General features: G+C 38.6%; 1 protein-coding gene across 1 annotated transcript in view; it reads right to left on the bottom strand.

Annotated features, from left to right (window-relative positions):
- Positions 1 to 1,062: 1,062 nt before the first annotated feature.
- sspo (SCO-spondin) overlaps positions 1,063 to 19,020 on the bottom strand; it is a 103,169-nt gene continuing 85,211 nt past the window's right edge. Inside the window, exons 95-107 of the mRNA XM_047158090.2 lie at positions 18,827 to 18,965; positions 18,422 to 18,618; positions 17,752 to 17,922; positions 16,274 to 16,401; positions 12,612 to 12,757; positions 12,130 to 12,176; positions 10,735 to 10,899; positions 10,024 to 10,247; positions 9,439 to 9,534; positions 7,212 to 7,272; positions 6,568 to 6,698; positions 4,476 to 4,626; positions 1,063 to 1,295 (exon numbers count right to left, since the gene is read on the bottom strand). Of these exons, the coding sequence (XP_047014046.2) occupies positions 1,273 to 1,295; positions 4,476 to 4,626; positions 6,568 to 6,698; positions 7,212 to 7,272; positions 9,439 to 9,534; positions 10,024 to 10,247; positions 10,735 to 10,899; positions 12,130 to 12,176; positions 12,612 to 12,757; positions 16,274 to 16,401; positions 17,752 to 17,922; positions 18,422 to 18,618; positions 18,827 to 18,965 (1,679 nt within the window). The 3' untranslated portion in view covers positions 1,063 to 1,272. The remainder of the gene's footprint in view (positions 1,296 to 4,475; positions 4,627 to 6,567; positions 6,699 to 7,211; positions 7,273 to 9,438; positions 9,535 to 10,023; positions 10,248 to 10,734; positions 10,900 to 12,129; positions 12,177 to 12,611; positions 12,758 to 16,273; positions 16,402 to 17,751; positions 17,923 to 18,421; positions 18,619 to 18,826; positions 18,966 to 19,020) is intronic.

Consider the following 19,020-nt stretch of genomic DNA (forward strand, 5'->3'; position numbering starts at 1 on the left):
AATAATTTAAATGGTTAGCATTTTTGGACAGGCTATATCACAACACCTCATTGTTAACTATTTTCCTATAACAGCATGTTCCATTATATTTCATTCCTTATTTAATCCATTATAGTTGTTGCAATATAAAAAAAAAACAACTGATAACAAAATTCCCGTACACATGAATATAATGGCAGAAATGTATTTCCATATTTAAAACTACTTTTGTTGGCCCTTTGCCTTGAGAAATCTTTTGCAAGCCTGTGCTCATGTCCAAGACTGCCAGAAAGTAGAATGATGAGCCAACATTTAAATGGTGCGTTTTTAATGCCAGTAATTAAAGCTTTATCACCTTGGAAATATATGAATGTTCCAAGAATAATCCCAAAGCATATGACACATCAAAAATGAAGATTTAAAAAAAAAAATTGAAATGTAATACCTGGTGTGTTTGCGTTTCCTGAAAAGGCCACAGCTGTAATGTTAAACCACGCAAAGATTTTCTCCTCTAATAAGCTTGTTATGTCTGGTGCTTTAAAAGATCTGCGGTCATTATTGATGTATGTATCTGACTCCAGCTGTTGCAGTGAGTCATGCAGCAGACAGAAGACTGAACCGATGTATTGGTATCATAATGCTAGTTATATTTAGTTTGGAGAATTTATAAACGTGCAGTCACACTATGATAATACACTATCTTTCTGTGAAGTTTAGACACACACACACACACACACACACACACACAACACGGGTTCTTATTTTTTCATTTTTATTATTAATAATGCCTTAGGTTTATGACTAATTATGTGTAAATGCATGGTAGATATACATTTGTTTTAAATAGATAACCTGTAATGAAAAAAAAAACATTTTAAAAAATGACATTTTAAATTGCTTATTTCTCAGAAGAACAGAATTTTTTTTTTTCGTGATAATGCAGAGCACTGAGAGAATGAGGTCTGACTGCACTTAATATATCACTTAATATCAAGCACAATACTATGTATGTGTGTATATATATATATATATATATATATATATATATATATATATATATATATATATATATATATACACCTATGGTATATGTGTGTGTGACTAAAATACATACAAGACATTAAGACAATAGCCATAATTTAAAAGCTGTACAGTTGTCTGAGAGCTTCAGAAAGTACTCTATTAAAAGGATTCAGTCATATAATGACTAAAAGCTACTTAAAAATATACTGGAGGTGAACAAAAGATTTTACTTCTTTCTTCTCCCAAGCTGTCAGTTCATCCAAACTGTGTTTAACGTTTGGCCAGATCTCCTCCTGTGAGAAAAAAGAATGGGAACATGAAATCAGCAGCAGCCAAACGTTAAGTCGAGTAACACCTGCTGTTTGTGTATATTAGTGAGAGCACAACAGTGTTACTTCATTGATCCAGGACAAAAATCAGGTTACAAAAAAAAATAAATAAATACTGTATTAAAAACCATCCAACACCCCAGAGTCGAAGCTGTTCTGTACTGAGGAACGGGCTAAAATTCCCCCAAGCCGATGTGCAGGACTGATCAACAGTTACCAGAGATGTTTAGTTGCAGTTATTGCTGCACAAGGGGGTCAGAGCAGATACTGAACGCAAAGCTTCACATACTTTTGCCACTCACAGATATGTAATATTAGATCATTTTCCTCAATAAATAAATGACCAAGTATAATATTTTTGTCTCATTTGTTTAATAGGGTTCCCTTCATCTAGTGAAAATCTGATGATGGTTTAAATCATATTTATGTATATGTTATATTTATAATTAAATCTCACAGCTTATTTCATTTTCAGTCCTGTTTCTAGAACCAGAGCCCATTATAGAGCAAGCATGGCTCTGTAACACCAGTGACAAATGTGAGCCACTGAGCGACTGCCCGGCTATTCAATTAGCCAGCACAATCAGGTGCATTGATGAATGGCCTAATGTGTAATTACTGGAAGGGAGGGGAAGACCCTGAAGCAATTACGCATGTTCGAAACATGCATCGTGATGAGAGTAGTACAGTTTCCGCAAAGAGCCAGGATAATGAATAGAGAGAAGGAGGGAGAGAGAGGTTGTCACGACAACAGAGAGCGAATATCCTGGATACAGTAGAGCTACGGACTCAGTGTAACACTGGGAACTGCTGATATGAAATTTGGAGTGTGGTAATTTTGAGTGTTTAAATGATTATAGCACATTCAGTGTGATGTGCTATTACTGAGTCAGCTTTGTGTCAGTTACAATGCCAGCAGGTGTTAATTACAGCAAATACACGGCAGGTCATATGAGGTAAAGGCAGAACAGGGGTGGACAAATCACTAGCCCACGCACCCATAAGAAGGGCTTTTAGGTTTTTAGCTTAGTTTTAGCTTAGTTTTTTAGCTTTAGTTTGTTGCCCAGTGGACAAGTATTTTCAACAACCAGAAACATTAAAAAAAGTTGAATCTTTATAGACTTTTGCAAATTTTGTCTTTTGGTATACAGAATAGTTTAAACTCTGTGGATTCAGGGTGACGTGACACACACTGATGCTGCAACTAGCATTATTCATAGTGTTACTCAACACTACTCTTTCCAATCCCCACCACCTGCTGCACTACATACATCAACCAAAGCTCTATCTGGCTGACAAAATAACAGTTTTCACAAGGCAGATTAATTATTATGCACGGATAACAGACAATTGTTTTCAGAATCAGGAACTCATCTATGTGGAAATACTGATAAATGTAAAGTCAACCACAAAGCCATCATATAACTTTCCTGCAAGCCCCATACCTCAAGGTTAAACGTATTGAGATAAAAGAAAGGCATTAATTAGACTCTAATAATATCTTTTATATGCGATATGGGGAGAGAAAACTGCAGCTCAAAGCTTAAATATTCGCCAACGACTTGCTGACTTTTTGGCATGGGTGCAAACACATGATGTGCTACATGATCCGATCACATAACTAAGTAACTTGCAGCATGTAATTACATTACATGAGCTTTTTAACCATGTCAAATAGGTTTCAAGGCAACAAAGGTTACTGGGCAGCATGTTGGAGCTTCCACTTGCCTGATAGACTAGATAATAAATGGTCTGCACTTATATAGTGCTTTTTTAAGAAAGCGCTTTACACAGGTTCTCATTCACACACACACACACACACACACAAACACACACACACACACACACACACACACCAATGGTAGCATAGCTGCCATGCAAGGTGCTAGCTTGCCATCAGGAGCAACTTGGGTTCAGTGTCTTGCCCAAGGACACTTCAGCATATGGAGTAACGTGGGCCAAGAATCGAACTACCAACCCTACAATCGGTGGACAACCCGTTCTACCACCTGAGCCACAGCCGCTCCAATAATAAATGCATGATTTGTCCACCACTGCACCCCTGCAAATGTATGTATGTAGGTATTATGGCATGAATAATGTGAAGGTAAAGTCAGTGATTTTGATGGAAGTTAGTTGAAGCTAGATGTTTTAAAATTCCTGAATGCCAAAGCAAGATGATAAGCTTTCTGAATTGACATGATTGATGGACAAATAGAGACGTATTGTCCTGATTGGTTGGATAATACTGTTCCATATCTTTTGTGGCATGTTACAGTGACCAAAATGTTTTCTACTGAGTAGATATTTTTGATAGGCGCTAAAAGGGCAGTGATAAAGGACTTAGTTTACCATCATTTGTTTCCTTAAATAAGGACCTTAATGGTGAATTGCTTTGGATCAAATTGTCAGAAAAATGAAATAAATAAATAATATGAAATAAATGGATTGTGAGGAAAACTTTGGAAGATATTAGTAAAAGTCTAAAAAAAAAAAAAAAAAGACTTAACAGATTATTTACAGGGTTCAGAGCATATATACTCCTGAAAATAAATCATGACCTTTCTGGGTTTTTTTTCTCTTTCAGTTTTTTGCTTTCAAGGACTACACAGCAAATGTTCACCAAAGTACATCATACAATGTCAGCTAGAACACGTAAGTTTGGGGAGGTGCAAATATGGGATTGAATAAATAGTTTGAAATGCCTTTCATCAATTCAAGCACTAATTATGTAATTTTCAACAAAGATTTTGAGGTTTTCCACTACTAGAAATGTTTCAAAAGCTTTAAACATTTCAAGCATCTTGTGCAAATGCTGTTTCCATAGAAAATCTGTATCTTTGTAATTAGCTGACATAGTTCTCATGTCATCACTCTGGTGTGTATTTGTCTGCACATAGTTGTTTTACATTTATGGTATTTGGCAGACGCCCTTATCCAGAGCAACTTACACTGATCTCATTTATACAACTGAGCCATTGAGGGTTAAGGGACTTGCTCAAGGGCCCAGCAGTGGCGGCTTGGTAGTGTTGGGATTTGAACTCACAACATTCCTATCAGAAATACAATCTTTTAACCACTGAGCTTCGAACACCCGAAAGCCATTGCTCAGTGTCTGTGTGATCACATTGTGCATGTACCCACCCTGACAACTGGTACACTCGCAACTCTGTATGACGGGTAGCACCACGGGCTCGCTTTCTCCACTAGAACAGTGTAGGTTGAGAAAGCGCACAGGAGTCTGGGGATCCAGCCTGTAACTGCAGCAGTCACACACGGCTTGTAGGTAGGGCTCCTGACACACACACACAGAGGGAAAGTGAATCAAAAACAGATAATCCAATAAAAGGAAGGAAGACAGCATGTAAAGGTAAGGGGTGAAGACAAAAGGCAGAGAGAAAAGCACTGGAAATGACAGACGACAGGAGGTGGAAGAAATAAATATGAAAGGACAAAACCCCAACCATCAACAATCCAAATACTAGATTCATGGCACAATTACTTCCCTAAGAATGAGCTGCTCTCTGCATGACAAAGAGGGTGGTGTAATTTATAGTAATGCTCAGGATGAGTTACTGTATGTTTACAGGCACAGTGGCACAAGGATTCAATTGACAGTCCTGCGACTGTCCCCCTGGATGGGGGAAAACAACGGAACAAGATGTGCTTTTGGTGTTAAAACTAACAAACAAGGGATCTATATGGCAGCAAGTGCTCTCCTTCTCGTCTCCATGGTAACTTGAGAGACTTTCCGAGCTGAAACATATTTTTAACAGTCGCAGCAAACAGAGACACAAAGATAGAATCGCTCAGATTAGATGGTTGGCTCGAAGAAACCTTGCAATAGCAAATCAGATTCGTAATGTGAGTCAGCGTTGATTTTTGAACCCACACATGGAGATCTAGGTCTGTATTCACAAAGCATCCCTCAGGGGGACAGCTGATTTTAGACCAGGTGTCCCACTGACTTTATTGGCCCTAGTCACTATGTGGTCAAAAAAAAAAAAAAAACTGATCCAGAAACAGAACTCCTAATATGATGGCCTTCCTGCTGCTGTAGCTCTTCTTTAAGTAGTCTGGTTTTACTATGATATAATATCACAATGGTTATTTGTGATTTTCAGGTTATGAACCATGAAAATGGTAAGATTTTATGGTACCACATCCAGTATATGGAGCTACTAAACCATGACACTGTAATAATATGGTGTAATATTTATTACTTATACCACCGCACTGTTACATTCTCAATTCTGATTGGTTAAAAAGTGGCTTTATTAATTTGTATAGTGTGGCTCTGATAGTAGTTCTGGCTGCAGGGCAAATCACAGGTTGATATTAGCATATCATTCCAATACGTTGTAAATTCTGTAGTAGCAACTCACACAGGGACGTGTTTGGCAGACGCGCAACATAAATAAACTAGCATTTATGGAAGGAGTCTCCATTGTCAGCTCTTAGTAACAGTCAGAGTTAAAGCTGTAACTTTAATGTTTCCTCTACAGTGGAATTTCTATGTGAATTTCTTTATATTATCAATAAAGTGATATATCCATCTGTCTATCAACAGGAAAGTCTTCAGAAAAGAGGGTTAAGTGTAAAATAATAACTATTAATATACTTCATATAGTATACTATAAATGTAGTTATTAATAGTAACTATTAATGACTATTTTGTGTGAAAATACTATCTTTACATTATACATAAAAATGACATAAAAAGTGATTTTTTGATCACTAGAAATTATATAAAAACCCAGGTTCAGAGAGTCAGAATCATTAGATTAGATTAGATTAGATGACTGATGGATTATTTAGGACAAAACTTTATTTGAAATCTTTATTTTGAGCCTATAAGATATGATATGTTGAGTTTATTTCTTGTCTGGCCATGTGTAACATCCCGTAGGTCTACCAATACAAATGCATCACCTAATCAGCTCTATATGGTGCCTCCTATGATCATTCCAGTACATGGTAGCACACTAATTTATCCCAAAACTTGTCCATAATTTGCTCTCTTTCACCAAAACCAAGCAATTAAGATACACCAAACACCTAGTACAGGTGTGTTAGGAGCTGAAAGAGATTAAACATGTGGACCATCTGGCATCCTTGGACTAGTTTTTAGAAACACCGCAGTAAACCAAATACTAGAGTTTCTGCTACTGATATGTCAATTAGACACCAAGCAGTACCAGACCAGTTATTTGCATAACAGTGTGTGTTTTTGTACCTCAAGAATGACATCCGTTCCAGACAAACAGCGCCCCCTGCAGAAGCTGACCTCCACATTGACCAGGTGGCATTCGCCCTTGGTGATGTTCCTGATCTCAGTGTGACGGTGACACTGAGAGAGTGGATCGTCTACAGGGAGAGAACAGAGAGAAAGAACAAAACAGAAAGAAGGAGACACAGAAATGTCAGTCTGATTAAAGGTTACTTTCGATACTTGATTGAAATCTGTACATATTCCAATGGTGTTGGGGGTAATTGAACTCCTGCTAAGAATAGTTCAGAGCATTAATAATAGTCATTTTTCTTATTTGTGTCAACCAAACATCAGTGTCCATATTCTGGGATTGCATTAGATAGTTTTCAGAAAAGAAAAAAAAAAATCAGCTGACACGATGACTTCTGGCACTTAAAACTTTTCTGTTGAGTTGTCCAATTCATTCCAGTTCAAATCCAGGGAACAGCAGATGAGGTCTGACAATCCTTTATACACACACCAGAGTTAATAGTGTGCAACAAACTTGTCATCCATTGCACATGGATCCTCAGGAATCGCTGACAAAGCTCAGCAATTCCACAGAGGCCAGAGAGTAGCACTAATAGCAGTGTATGTCTAAGTTGATGTAAGACTTTGGCAATTTCTACCTGTGTACTCTTTCCTGCAGACAGGGCAGCACTGTCCATCCTCCAGCACTTTGACTTCACCCTGGGCACAGCAGAGGGGAAAACAGTGCAAAGGGGCAGAGTCAGCAATAAGAAACTCAGAATAACACACACTTATTTACGATTCATCTCTCCAGGGATGGACCACAGCAGCAGGATGAGCCATCAGGCAGCGACAGCTGTTGCACTCCAACTCCCACTGCACCCTGTTACAACTTTGCCTTTAGGGGTGGTGTATGTATGTATGAGATCAGGAGTGAGGTTAAAGGTCCACAAAAATATTTTACGCTTAATGACATGATGATCTGGGGACTCAAATAGGAAAGCAGTAAAAAACAAACAATTTTAAATAGTGCACAGTAAAATGACAAAGTAAATGACACCAATGCTTTTTGGGAATTTTGGGAACATTTTGTGAAGGACCATATTCACAAAAAAATCCTTATGACTGTAAGCTCAAAGTTGACTGAGTTCTGAGAAAATCTTGATTTATAAAAAAATAGTATGCTATGCAAGAGGACTGCTTAAATAAATGCTCTCGGGACACAACATGGGGGATACCCTGAGCAAGGTGACAACCTGTCGCAGGGCACAGTCGCACACAAATTCACACTCTACAGACAATTTGGAAATGCCACTATAACCTACAGCACATGTCTTTGGACTGGGGGAGGGAACCCCCAAACCATGGGGAGAACATTCAAGCTCCACGCACACATGGCAGAGGTGGGATTTAAACCCCAGACCCTGGAGGTGCAAGGCAAACCCGCTAACCACTAAAGCACCGTGACCCCAATAAATTTAAATAAATCTAAGTACTATCCTCTACTTAATCCATGATGTGCCATGCTTAGACTAGCGTTTGTCACAAATATCCTGGTTATTTGGATTTTTGCTTTAACATACAAAATCAGTGACATTTTCATTGTCTTCTTTTTGGCAACATTTAGCAGTTTAGCAGGCAATTCAACCAATTACTGTCAAAAGACATTCATTTAAATTGCCCTCATCCATAGCAGTGGATAGCAGTTTCCAGAAGATACACGACATCATCCAGGATTTGTACACGTACAGTTGAATTTTACATCACGTATTCTCAACACTAAATAAGCAAATGACAGAGTGATGAATTATTCAGGGCATTTGCTAATTAGTTAACGTTAAGTCCCTGTTAGATTTTCATGTATCTCAGGAATCTCAGCTTATGCCTTTCAGATCTTCCGTCATGCCTTCCAGCCTGTTCTGCAATTACTTCTATTAACTTTTAGCTCTGTGCTTAGAAAGTGTGGTTCTCCTCAGAGCGCTCCAGATCAATCTGGGGAGCCCAAATGAACACACACTAACACATGCATGCTCAAATAGACATCCGAGTTTATTCATGCAAACCAAGAGTATTTCTAGACATTGATAAGAAGCAGTGCGTTGACAGTTTCTATTGGTGCAGGGGCCAGACAGATTTAGACAAAACACGCAGCACCCAGGTTCATACTACAAAATAAGTCTACTGTAATAAATATGACAGGTGATCAGCTTATTCAAAGAGGTAATTAAATGTATACATTCATCATAGGTATTTGATAGCAGTTCATAATATAAGAGAGTACATGATATAAGAGAATTTCCTTTCAGTCCCTAAGAAAGGATTATAGACTCTTAAAAAGAGGTTTCTTTTGTTAAAATTTCAAGTTTGTAAATAGATTTAAAGAGGAAAAGTTCCTATTCTAGGAATGTTCACTTGTAAGACCTTTTCAAAATACAACTCCTGAATTATTCCTAATACAGACGAAATATTTTATTTTACGTTCAAGCTGTGAGGGTGTGTTTTAAGCAGCACAGTGGAGGTGCTGAGCCCTGGGGAGAGCAGGACATGTGCTTCCTCTCTGAATGCGGTGTGGGGTGACAGAAGAAATGCCATCTGGGATCCACTGTGTGACCAGAGCAGTAGACTGGACAGAGGAGTCACTCTAACCAGCAGCATCTGCTGCTCTCTGGGGACTCCTTTCACACTCAGGACACTTTCTGATGCAATGCCTACAGTAAGGTTTACAATTGTTGCATATTTTTTTTGTGCAAATTGTGCAAAGCTGCATAGTATGCCACTAATAAAATAAAAGTTGTGTAGAGGAGAATTTAAAAAAAAGTTTTCTAATAAATCTGGAAGATGTTACAGGTGAATAATTATCTGTAGCGAGCCCTGTGGATTTCTCACCTCATCACACAGAAGTGGAGGGCAGCTGGCTTTACACTGCTTTAGGCCATTTATACAGTGACAAGTTTGGCATGCTTCTTCCCACTCAGAGCCAGGCTGGAATACACACACACACACACACACACACACACACACACACACACACACACACACACACACACACACACACATGCCACATTATACACAGAATAATGCAGAAGTTTTAATATATATTTCTGGTTTAATTAAGTCCTACCCATAAAACATACTGTATATTGCTGTTCTGAGCTTGAGATTTTATGCATTATTAATACATTTAATTATAAGAGATACACTGGAGACTTATCCATCAGATCCAATAATGGGACCCCTTGAAAGATAAATATACTAAGTAACTGGCAATACAATTATAGCATAAAAGGTAAGTTGTAGTTTTCTTGATGGATGGTTCTGTGCATTGCTCCAGGGTGTATGACTGTTTGGGGGAGTGAATAATGGCTTTAAACCACTAACTGTAAGACTATGTCATGCATGTTTGCTAATGTGTATGAGTGTATAAGCATTTGTTTTGGTTTGCCATGAGAGCGTGTGTGTTTGTGTATACACCTCTCGCAGTATGCCGTCCTCCTCCTCACACTGACAGAGAGCAGGAATCACACATCGGCCCTCTGCGTCACGATAGCGCCCATCCTCACACACGCAGCCCTCGGAGAGCCTGCTTACTTCAGTGCAGTTCAGCGGTTCAGCGCTGTACATGTCCACACACCCTCTGTCACACACACGCTCTGACTCAGACGTGCTCCGTCTCCAGCGCTCTCCCTCTGGACACACTACAGCAGAAGAAACACATCTTAATAAACAGATCCACATACACAGTGATATAATCAAAATATAGTTGATGCATAGACCAGTGGTTTTCAAAGTGGGGGCCATGCCCCCTCGGGGGCCGCCAGGGGGTGCCCGGGGGGCCTCAACAATTTGGTGTGCCCATCCCTCCCACTAGTATGTTTTCTCTTTCTCACTCTCAGACAACCACACACACACAATCCATTCCTAATGTAATGTAATGTAAAGATGTAAGATGTTATTATTAATAAAAAAGGGAGATATACTCAGAAGTCTGTATTTTAATGTGTTTTAAAGACATCTTGCAAAAGGGTGCCTCGGTCAAATGTTAATGCCATTTGTGGGGCCTTGCCCTTGAAAAGTTTGGGAACCCCTGGCATAGACAATACATACACACCTAATTCTAGAATGCTCCAATTTTAACCCTAAAGTCTTACATGATTGCTCTGAATGTGGTGTTAAGATTCTTACCACAGTCGGGTCCTGTGCACACTCTGCTCCTGTGCCTGGGACCTTCACACTCATGTCCTCCATACTGCCTAGGCTGCACTACAGAGCGACTAGAAATCTGCACTCCAGAGCCACACGACACTGAACACGAACTCCACTCAGACCAGCTGCTCCATTCACAATCCACTAAAACAGACACACCTGCATCAGTATAACCAGCATATGTATAACTATGTGCTGTGAGTATTTTATATTCTGTAAAGCAATTCTGAGCCTTCACAATAGCAAGTTGCTTGTGTTTCTCTAGATTTGTCTCGTCTGTGTTTGTAGAAAACTGCTGTTGTTGCTTTTATCCAGTACACACTCTACTCTATAACTGCATCCTGATGTTACTTTTGTTTAAATGTTTTTGTGATACTGTTCAAATCTGAGAATAAGGATTAAGCTGCATGCTTTTCTCGGCTTCTGCATGCCAAACCCTGTGGAATGGGAACTAGCGCAGGACTTAATTAATTTTGTGTGAGTAGAGGCACCATAAGAATTGTTTGAGGAATTTACTGACACTCATTTACCCATCACAGTGTATTTGCATAAAACTGAGAAAACCTCAAGTGAAATATCTCCAGAATCACAATCCTTGCTCCATGTCACAGGAAATCAATGATAGTCTGTCACTTGCTAATGTGATTGTAGGGTTACAGTTTTTCTCAGTAATTACTGTATAGATCAAAACATTTAAATGCCACTCAGAAATCACTACAACTAGCAAGACTAGCGGTGAAAACACAGGCTTGTGAATGACAGTAGTGTCATGGCATAGGTATCAAGGGTGCAGTGCAACACAATTATCTGTATCTCTTTAGTGCTCCAATCCATATACATATCTGTGTTTATATTTGAATTCAAACCAGAAGTGGGTGTGGCCTAAACCAGAAGGGTTTTTTGTTTGTTTATTTCTTTGTTTTTAAATTTGTTAAACATGAACACTACCACTATGCACCTGGAATCACTCGAAAACAACAACAACAACAACAACAGAGGAAGAAATGTCAGCATGGTAATTTAGTTATATAGTGTATATAATTTAGTATATACAGTGGCCCTAACCAGGCAGTTACAAAGGATGAATCAATGAATTCTGTAAATGCACTTTAATGAACATGGTCTTTGTTTGTACTGCAAGCTTCATATATGTCCGCATCAAAGTAAATACCTCCTGGTCATGAGACTTTTATTGCATCACACGGTGTGAAATTATCTGTTCATTCTGAATGAATTTGTATTCGGTTACATCCCTAATATGCACAGACACACTTTACAGTGATTTTCTTCACTAAGCAAGTGCTACATGTGTTGGAGCTTTCTGCCCAGCTATCATAGTAAAATGCAGTAAAGAGACCAGCTAATGACACTCACCATTACATGACTCCTCCGTACAGTTGAATACTCCATTTTCACATTCACTTTATGCACAAAAGGTAGAGAGCACACACACAAAAAAAAATTAGATGCATACATCAATCTACCACTGCAGATGTTTTGTTTGTGTGCTCCAGTATAATGGCCCATATCCCCCAACAAATCCATTATACCAAAGCAACCACTCTAATCAGCAGACTGTTGACTGAGAGTGGCAATCATTTTAAACTGCCATCATATGCCTCTCTTTTTCTATCAAGCCTGTCATAACCCAGCTCGGTGTGTGAGTGCAAAAATCATTTACGATCTGATATAAAGTCTATACACTGATCCATTTTCACCCCATCTCCCTCAACGTCCTCTTAGTGCCCACATGACATATCGCACATATTCACAATCGATAAGCTCTCAGAAATATTCTCTATCTCAATGGGAAAAGAAATGAAAACACGCTAGGGTGACTGAGTGAGAATCATTACCAGGCATTGCAGAGATGTGGTATAATGGTTCCAGGGGGAAACTCTTCCTGCAGGGGGTCCAGTGTGACATTGGCCAACCCCAATGGCAGAGACAGTGGGGAACAAGGGCACTCAGAGTAGGGCATGCATGATCCATTAAGCATAATCTGGGAGCAAAGAACACCACAGTTATTTGCAGTCTAATGTGTTTCTACTACAGTATGTTTATCTCGAAACAAGGCTGTTGGTGTGAAATAGCCTTTCTGTATTTATCGGTCATTTGGTGGGTGTCTGATTATACTCATATTGTTGAAAAGATATCATGTTTTTTTTGTGAAATGCATTCTACAGTTTCTGTATTGTGTGAGCATGGGACTGTGTGTAGTAAGACATTTGTTAATGTATCAGTTATACACAAAGAAAGACTAAGAATAAAAATGGCATTGAAATCTGCTGAAACTGGTAGAAATAGTTGAGTTTGGGGCTGCGAATATGACTTCTCAGGTGTTTTGGTTGAGTATATAGCTGTTTCCTGGTATTTGGGTTGAGAATTAAAGCATTGAGCTAGCGTATTAAGCTATGAGGTTGAGTGTCAAGGTTTGGGGTAAAAATGTTTTTCAAGGCATTTAGGTTGAGTATAAGGCTCTTCCAAGGCATTAGAGGCATTTCGATTGAGTATAGAAATTTTCTGAGGCATTTTGTTTGAGCATAAAGCTGTTCCATTACATTTAAGATGAGTCTAGAGCTGTTCCAAGGTATTCAGGTTTAATATAGAGCCAAGGAATTTAGTATTTAGTATTAAGCTCTCCTAGAGATTTGGGTTAGGTATAGAGCTGTTCCAAGGCATTTTGGTTGAGTGCCAACTCTTCTGAGGCATTGTGGTTGAGTATGCTTGCTCGCAGGAGAACCACTAAATGCGTTTCCACTGATAAGATGATGTCATCTGGCCCATGATGACACAGAAGAAAGGTTCCGTTGATGTTCAGCTAAAGCTAGAATATAGGCTAAACATCGATAATTACTCAACAGATTATCATTGATATCATGGATTTTTTTAATCACGATAAATTTGTTTTATCGCCCAGCCCTATGACCTATCATAAAGATCATATAGCTTTAGGAAACAGCATTTACAGTGTATGTTGCAATATTCTGTCTTCCCACACTAACTCACACCTACACTCACACATGCATTTACATACTGGCACCACCTGGTCTGCATGGGAGACCATTTGCCTTTTGTTCCCACTGACTCATTCTCAGGAAATCAGGGGCCGTTTACTCGATGTTTTCAACTGAACACAGAAAGTGTTTTATGTGTTTTGGCTAAAAACACAGACTTTTGAAAACGGGTATCAAGTGCAAGTTTTTGAAAACGATATAGTTATCGTCCCAGTGTAAACGTACAAAAACGAGAATCTGTGAAAACGATGATGTCATGCGCACGCGTATTATTAAGTGTTCAGTATATAGGTGTGCACACGAGTACTTCAAAACAACACGCGAGACATTCAAAACTACAGGAATGTGTTCATGCTGCTCAAGATTTTGAGTTTATCGACGCTTCTCCAGCAAAGTAGATTTACTGCATCACTACCACGACCAGCGGAGACGAATTTGTTACATACACCACGGGATTAACCCACATCTACACGAACAAAGGGTATTCAAAATCTTATATTTATCTTTGTAATTGTCTGTTTTGGAGTAAATCTGTATCCTTTTATTGCTAATAAAATATAGAAGCAGACTGACTGCCAGTGTCTCACTGTTTGCACTATTTCGAGTTTTTTCAGTATTTAAAAATGAACAAGCTTTGTTAACAGAATTCTGACCTGGAGCACAAGAAAAGCTAAAAGATGGGGTTGAACACAGAAAAATCTATTTCCACAATGAAAAATAATTTATGCACATTTCATGAACATTAAATTACATTTACATTAGGGACGTCTCAGCATTTATTAATCAAGAAAAATAAGCCGAATCTATGCTTGACAAGCGTGAGTTTTCACTCCTTATGACAATGAATCATTTTCCAATCCTTTCCAATGATCGAGATTCAAAGTAACTGGAGACAGAACTTTTTTTGTACTCCACGTAGATCATAAACCATTGAAATCGTTTGAAAAATATAAAGGTTATTGTGCTTTTAATCCAGTAAAACCACAGCTCCCCAGTTTACTTGTATTGGTTTATAGGACAGTCTAGCCCGAATCAATATGGTGGACATGTTGATGTGAATGCTTTTAGTCGTTTTTGCGGATCCGTATGAACGGGAATCATTTTAACAACGTTGCTGTCTGTACACAAAACTTTTCAAAAATGCAAAGGAACAGCGTTTCTGTTTTTAGTATATCGTTGTCGTATAAACGTACCCTTAATTAACATTCAGTTCCTTAGGGTGAGCTAATCAGCTTGGGGTCCATCCTGCCATTAAACATATTGTGTCTCTTCCATTTGGTATCCTGGTCATTGTACACTTCAAAGAAGCTCAGGGTTATAAAAGAGTATGCTTTGTAAAATACAGTATGGCTTGACCACCAAGCGCTTTTTGCCATCAAGGGCCTTTACCATCAGGGTCTTTTATTATCAGAGATGCTTTTTCCTATGTCTGTGATTCTGACCATCACTTTGTAACTTCTCTTTGTTTCTATTCTGTATATCGAATATATATAATATACATTCTGTATATTCTGCATATTATATTTTCTGTATATTGTTCATTTGTGACTCCGTATAATAAATTTGTTATTGTATCTTTAAATGCTCACTAGCTCTTTTGAAAGAAAGTATGATGCATTAAGAGTACATGATGTATATGTTATGTATGGTTACTAGAAATAGTTCCCTAAGCTTAAGTCTTAGCATGTTAGACACGTATGAAATTGACCCCTGACAACCGAATATAAAAGGCTAATACTTGCAAGTTTAAGCAAAACCTCTGACAAGTACATTTGGAAAGGCCTATGCTTGCACGTCGACAGAAACCTCTGAGCTAACAAAATAATTGTTTATTATGTCCTCATTTGTAAGTCGCTTTGTATAAAATCGTCTGCTAAATGAATAAATGTAAAAGTAAATGTAAATTATAGGCCATATAAAAGCCTGTGATGTGGGAATGTCATTTTAATGAAGGGTTGAAGCTGTTTTAGAGTAAAAACTATTACAACACTGAGATATTACACTTCTAGCACTAACTGGAAGATTATTCTGTGGAGTCAGACAAATAATTTAACAGGTATTATTAAATGGAAATAATTGAATGTATTGGAGTCAGATATTTAAAACATAAACTAAAACACGCATTCAACCATTGGCTGCACCTATTTCCCTCTTTGGTTATAGGAAAGCAGTGGGCTAAGTTATTAAACCTTTATATTTAGCCTTACAATACAGTGCAGTTCCAAGGCATTCAGGTTTAGTGTAGACCAGTTCCCGTGCATTTGGGTTTAGTACAAAACTGTTCCAAGAGATTTGGGTTGAGTATGGAGCTGTTCTTTGGTATGTGGGTTGACTATAAAGCTGTTCCAAGTCATTTGGGATTAGTATAAAACCATTCTAAGGCTTTTGAGTTGAGTATGAAGCTGTACCATTGCATTTTTTTCATTAGCTGTTCTACATACATTTGCGTTGAGTAAAAAGCTGTAAAGAGGCATTTGTTTTTGATACAAGGCTGTTCTCACCATGGCAGGGGGGCAGGAGCAGCCTGGGTTGCAAGATCCCGACACACACTGGCTCTCAGGCCACAGATCTTGACAGGAAAACGGACACGAACCTGCACATAGACTGAACACCTGACCCGGAGGACACTCTAACACATAGCAAAGAAGAAGAGAGAGAGGAGGGGGGAAATATTATTAAGACAAATTGTGTGCTTAAAAACGTTTGATTGGGATTACCCACTGGCTATCTTATTTAGATAAGAAAACTGGCAGCTATAATTTTAACGTAACTTAATGACAGCTAAAGATTTAAGTTTACATTTTGTGCTGAGTCATTGTTATGAATATTGCACCAGCAGCACTCCCCCTATTACTCTTGAGAAAACATTCATTTTTTATCATACAGCTTTAAAATTGGCTTGTCAAATCAGGGTCTGTTAGACTCCACTACAATTTATGAAGATGACAGGAGCTGAAGACCTAATTTGTCTAAGATATGAGATAGAGCGCTGGATAAAAGTCACTTTATTGGGGCTTTTCTACAGTCAGGAAGGTCAAACACACAGGCGAATAGGGTTATCAAAGGCTGACCCATGATTGTAAATCAGAAACAGGCTCATGAAATATAAATTAGCAGACTAAGCCAAACGTCAGAGGTAGTGTGTATACTAATAAGCCAAGATTGTGGCTAAGTTATCTGTTTAAGTCCATTTCTACTCAGATCTACTCAGGAATCTTTTCACACTCTACCACTATTATAATTTGTATTTAATGGTCTTGTTGGAGGAATATCGTGTCACTGATAACAGATTTCCTTTTTGAAAAGCTGCCAACCCAATTTTTATCTGAACGCTATGATTTACCTTTAAGGAGAGATCTTGACATCTGCTAGAATGGCACTATTCTCCGGTGATGCAAGCTTCCATAAAAATGAAGCAGGCCCGTTATAAATATGAGATTAGTAAGGCTGTCTTTTATGCAGCTCAGAAGAAATATGAGCATAAACATACTGTAAGCATCTACAACAAGTATTAGAATCTCATTTTCAAGGCGTGTATGTGTGTGTGTGCGCGTGTGTGTGTGTGTATGTGTGTGTGTGTTTGTCTAGTTGTGGTGAAAGTATTGAATTTTTTTTTATAGGAGTTTCTCATCTTTAAAAGAACATGAATAAAAGTTACATTGACCAGAGTTAATCTAAAATATCAAATTCAGCCCTGTGATGGATTTGCGTCCCATCCGAGTTGTATGCTGCATCATGCACAGTGTTCCCGGGATAGGCTCCGGGTCCACCACAACCTTGACCAGGATAAAATAATTAATGAAGATGAATGAATGAATAAATTAATAAATAAATGAATTAACGACTCAGTAAGTCAAGGGAACATGGGACAATGATGGTGATGATAATGATGATGATGTGCACATGTCTGTGTGTGTGTGTGTGTGTATATGTCGTGCATCATTATTAGAGAGAATAAATGTATGCATATTCTTCTCACCAGGCAGGCAGCTGTTGGTGTGGCAGGCAGTGTGCTGCTCGATAGGAGTCGAGCAGGCCTTTCCTCCAGGCGCAGCCTTCTGTAGAATAGTCTTCCTGCGCAGTGACACTCCTCCACCACAGGAGGCGCTGCACTCACTCCAGGAGGACCACTCACTCAGCACACAGTCAGCTAACAGCACACAACACTGAATCAGAGCAGAACTTCAGCCTAAAATTCAACACTTAGTCAAATCTTTCATGAAGTAAATCTATCATGAAAAGGCCTTCATTGAATGATTTAATAACTATGAACATGATATAAGTAAAGGGCTGGCTTGTTTACATAATCTCAACATGAAATTGTTCAAATCATCCACAGTGCTGTGAAAACGTACGTGTCCTGATTTCTTCTATTTTTGTGTATATCTTATACTAAGTTGTTTCGGAAATTAAAAAAAAATCTAAGCGTTTTTAAATGATAATGTTATTTATTGAAGCAAAAAAAAGGTATCCAATACCAACAGGGCCTATCCATTCAGGAACAAATCAAATATTTAAATATAAATGTGACCTTATTTGTTACATTATATACACTACCGCTGCAATCATAAGATAGTCTGTGGATTTTTTTTTTTAATTGGGTGGGTGAGAACTCATGACAACTACATTCTTTATATATTTAAGCAAACCTGGACATGCAAGCAGAGTGCAGTTTTGGCTCTGAAAGGTCTCTCCGCAGCTAGGGCCGTCAGGTGTGTGTGTGCAGGGACGGGTTCGTGTCCTTCGTCCTGTCCCACATGACACCGAGCACTCACTCCAGGAACCCCATGCGCCATACACGGGGCAGGTTCGGTCCGTACACACCAGTGACCCATTCACACACACACTGAAAACATTAAACATTAAACATTTTAGTTTCAAATTCAAAGTTGCACTTATTTGTGATGAAAAAATTTGGTGCTAGGTTAATTTTATACTCAATCTTCTGTAGTAGTATTGTTTACTAGCATCTTCACAGTGGAATACAATATTACAACATTACAATATGTCACATTTAAACCCATTTGTGTGTATGTCTATGTGTATGCTCTCACCAGGTGTTACACTCGATTGTGACATTCTGTCCAGGTGTAAGCTCGAGTGTGCTGTTCTCTGTCGGAAGCCCACAGCGACATGCTGACACTCTCACACACTCCCTGTCCTGTAGCAACCAACCGTCAGGACACCTACAACCTGCAGACACATTAATAAAAATAATTAAAGCATATAAAAATGGGGTGGCTGTGGT

This window comes from Ictalurus punctatus, chromosome 1 (assembly GCF_001660625.3).
Source record: "Ictalurus punctatus breed USDA103 chromosome 1, Coco_2.0, whole genome shotgun sequence".
NCBI lineage: Eukaryota > Metazoa > Chordata > Actinopteri > Siluriformes > Ictaluridae > Ictalurus > Ictalurus punctatus.